We start from the raw sequence: 2,126 nt of genomic DNA on the forward strand, positions 1-2,126 counted from the left end.
AATTAGGTGCGAAAAAGTAATTATTAGTGACGTGATTGTTGTTGACTAAACCACTAAAGGAAACAAGCGATTCCAAAAGAGAAAGGCGACAAAGTTAGTTAAAAGGATTAGGAACTCCGAGAAGTCCAACAACTAAGCATTGTCTCTAGTTGCTCAAATCTCGATGGTTCCCGGGCTCGTCCAAGATTACCTTTGAATGAATGGTTTTTCCAGGGGCTTGTCTCGAAGTGTCGAAACTGACCTCTGATATTGAGTAATTAGGTGTAAAACTATAATTGCCGTTCAAATGATTACCGTTGACTGCAATCATTCGTTTTTGACTTTAAAGAAAGGATTTGATTGGAGGAGGTCATGGCGACAAAGATAATTGTGAGGATTAAAAAGTCCTAGGTATTCAGAGAATTACACATAGTTTCCTGTTGTTCTGATTTTGATGGCAAATATGTATGGATATGCACATGCAGGTAAATGACTAATTTATCGTAAATACGGAGAAAGATAGAGGAACAAATCATATCAGAAGCTGAAATGATGTTGTATTTGGTATATAAAGTCCCACCTGTGGAGCAAAAAATCATTCACCTCTAAATCACCTGAGATCATCTTACATTTTTCGAAAATCAAAGTGTAGTCTCATCTAGTTGACATTTTTCAGTTGAATCTTAATATATCATATATTGTTGTTGTACACAAATCCAAGTCGGCCTTGATATAATTGAGATAGTAGTGCCCATTTGGAGTGAATAGAGTAAACATTTTTAACTAAATCGAACAAAATGTCCTTCAGCTCAAACTTCTCCATCCGTTCCATTATTGGTGAAGAAGCTGGTACAGCAAGTGGGGATTCCAACATGGATAGACCCAAATATTCATATGGTGCATTGATCATGATGGCGCTAAAGACGAGCCCCAGTGGACGATTAACACTAGCGGAAATCTATGATTTCATAAAAAACCACTTTCCATATTATAGGACATGCAAAACAGATTGGCAAAATGCTATTCGTAACAATTTGAGTCTGAGTGAACATTTCGTGAGACTTGCCCGTGAATGCGATGATCCTGGACGTGGAGGTTATTGGACCTTAGCACCACAGTATCAACAATTGTGCATTGGGAATGATACAGGAAGACTGCGCCAACCTCCAGCTCCACCAGCACCTCCGATGAACTGCCATTACGTACCGGTGCCTGCGTTTCATGGTATGGCATACCTATATAGAGATTGTGGCCTACCAGGATGTATGTGCTATCAAACCTTGCGACCCATTTTCCAAGTGCAACAAATGTACTTTAATATGCAGTAAATTTAGTAGATGAAATGACAAGTCAATATTAAGGAATATTTTTAGAAAAAATATGATTTAATTAAGAATATATGTAATTAGACCAAAACACGGTTGCTAAGTTAAGGAAACAACTGGAAAAGATTGTAAATATGACTAGCAAATGATATTATTGAACTAAAAATATTTTATCAAAATTATAAAGTATCTCATTTTATTCTGCCACTTTTTTATTCAGCAATACACCACAATATAATGAAGAAATTACAACAAATCTTCCTCAAAGCCATGTTTGCCACATGAATGTATTGACATTATATGCACGCACTGTATGCCCTTAGATGAGATTTTGGATGCTGCCTGGGAAGTGTACTTTAAGCAGATGGTTTCCTGTTTCTTCATTGCTTCATGTGTACCTTCCGCTCTGTAAATTTAAGTAACCCGGCTTATGGCTACATTCTTTAACAAGGATCCACTTCAGCTTTATGAGTTGCCTCAAGAGACTTGGTTTCTTCGCAAAAGTGTCTCTATGATGATCGCTTAGCCAATCTTGTACTCCTCTTTGGAGCTTTCTGTGTCTCTTTATACTGATTTCAGCCAGCGGTGAATTTGACTTCAGGGCGCGACTGAGGAGCACCCTTTTCATTCTCCACTGTTTTCCCAAATTCGAGTTACACCATGGTGTTTCCCCCTCTTGGCGTATTGAGTGAACAGCCTTCTTCAAAAGCTCTTCTATTGGTAGTTGTAATCATCTACGTTGTTTTCTTAATTTCAACAATGTATTTGATGCACCTCTCAGGGATCGAAACTTGGATGGCCAGTTCTATTATATTTTATCAT

The 2,126-nt window shown here is 37.8% G+C and overlaps 1 protein-coding gene across 1 annotated transcript; it reads left to right on the forward strand.

Annotated features, from left to right (window-relative positions):
* Positions 1–763: 763 nt before the first annotated feature.
* Positions 764–1,432, forward strand: LOC119647122 (fork head domain transcription factor slp1-like). Its single transcript, XM_038047908.1, has one exon. The coding sequence runs from the start codon at positions 777–779 to the stop codon at positions 1,305–1,307; it is 531 nt and encodes a 176-aa protein (XP_037903836.1). The 5' UTR covers positions 764–776; the 3' UTR covers positions 1,308–1,432.
* Positions 1,433–2,126: the final 694 nt, after the last annotated feature.

Source organism: Hermetia illucens, chromosome 1 (genome assembly GCF_905115235.1).
Source record: "Hermetia illucens chromosome 1, iHerIll2.2.curated.20191125, whole genome shotgun sequence".
Taxonomy (NCBI): domain Eukaryota; kingdom Metazoa; phylum Arthropoda; class Insecta; order Diptera; family Stratiomyidae; genus Hermetia; species Hermetia illucens.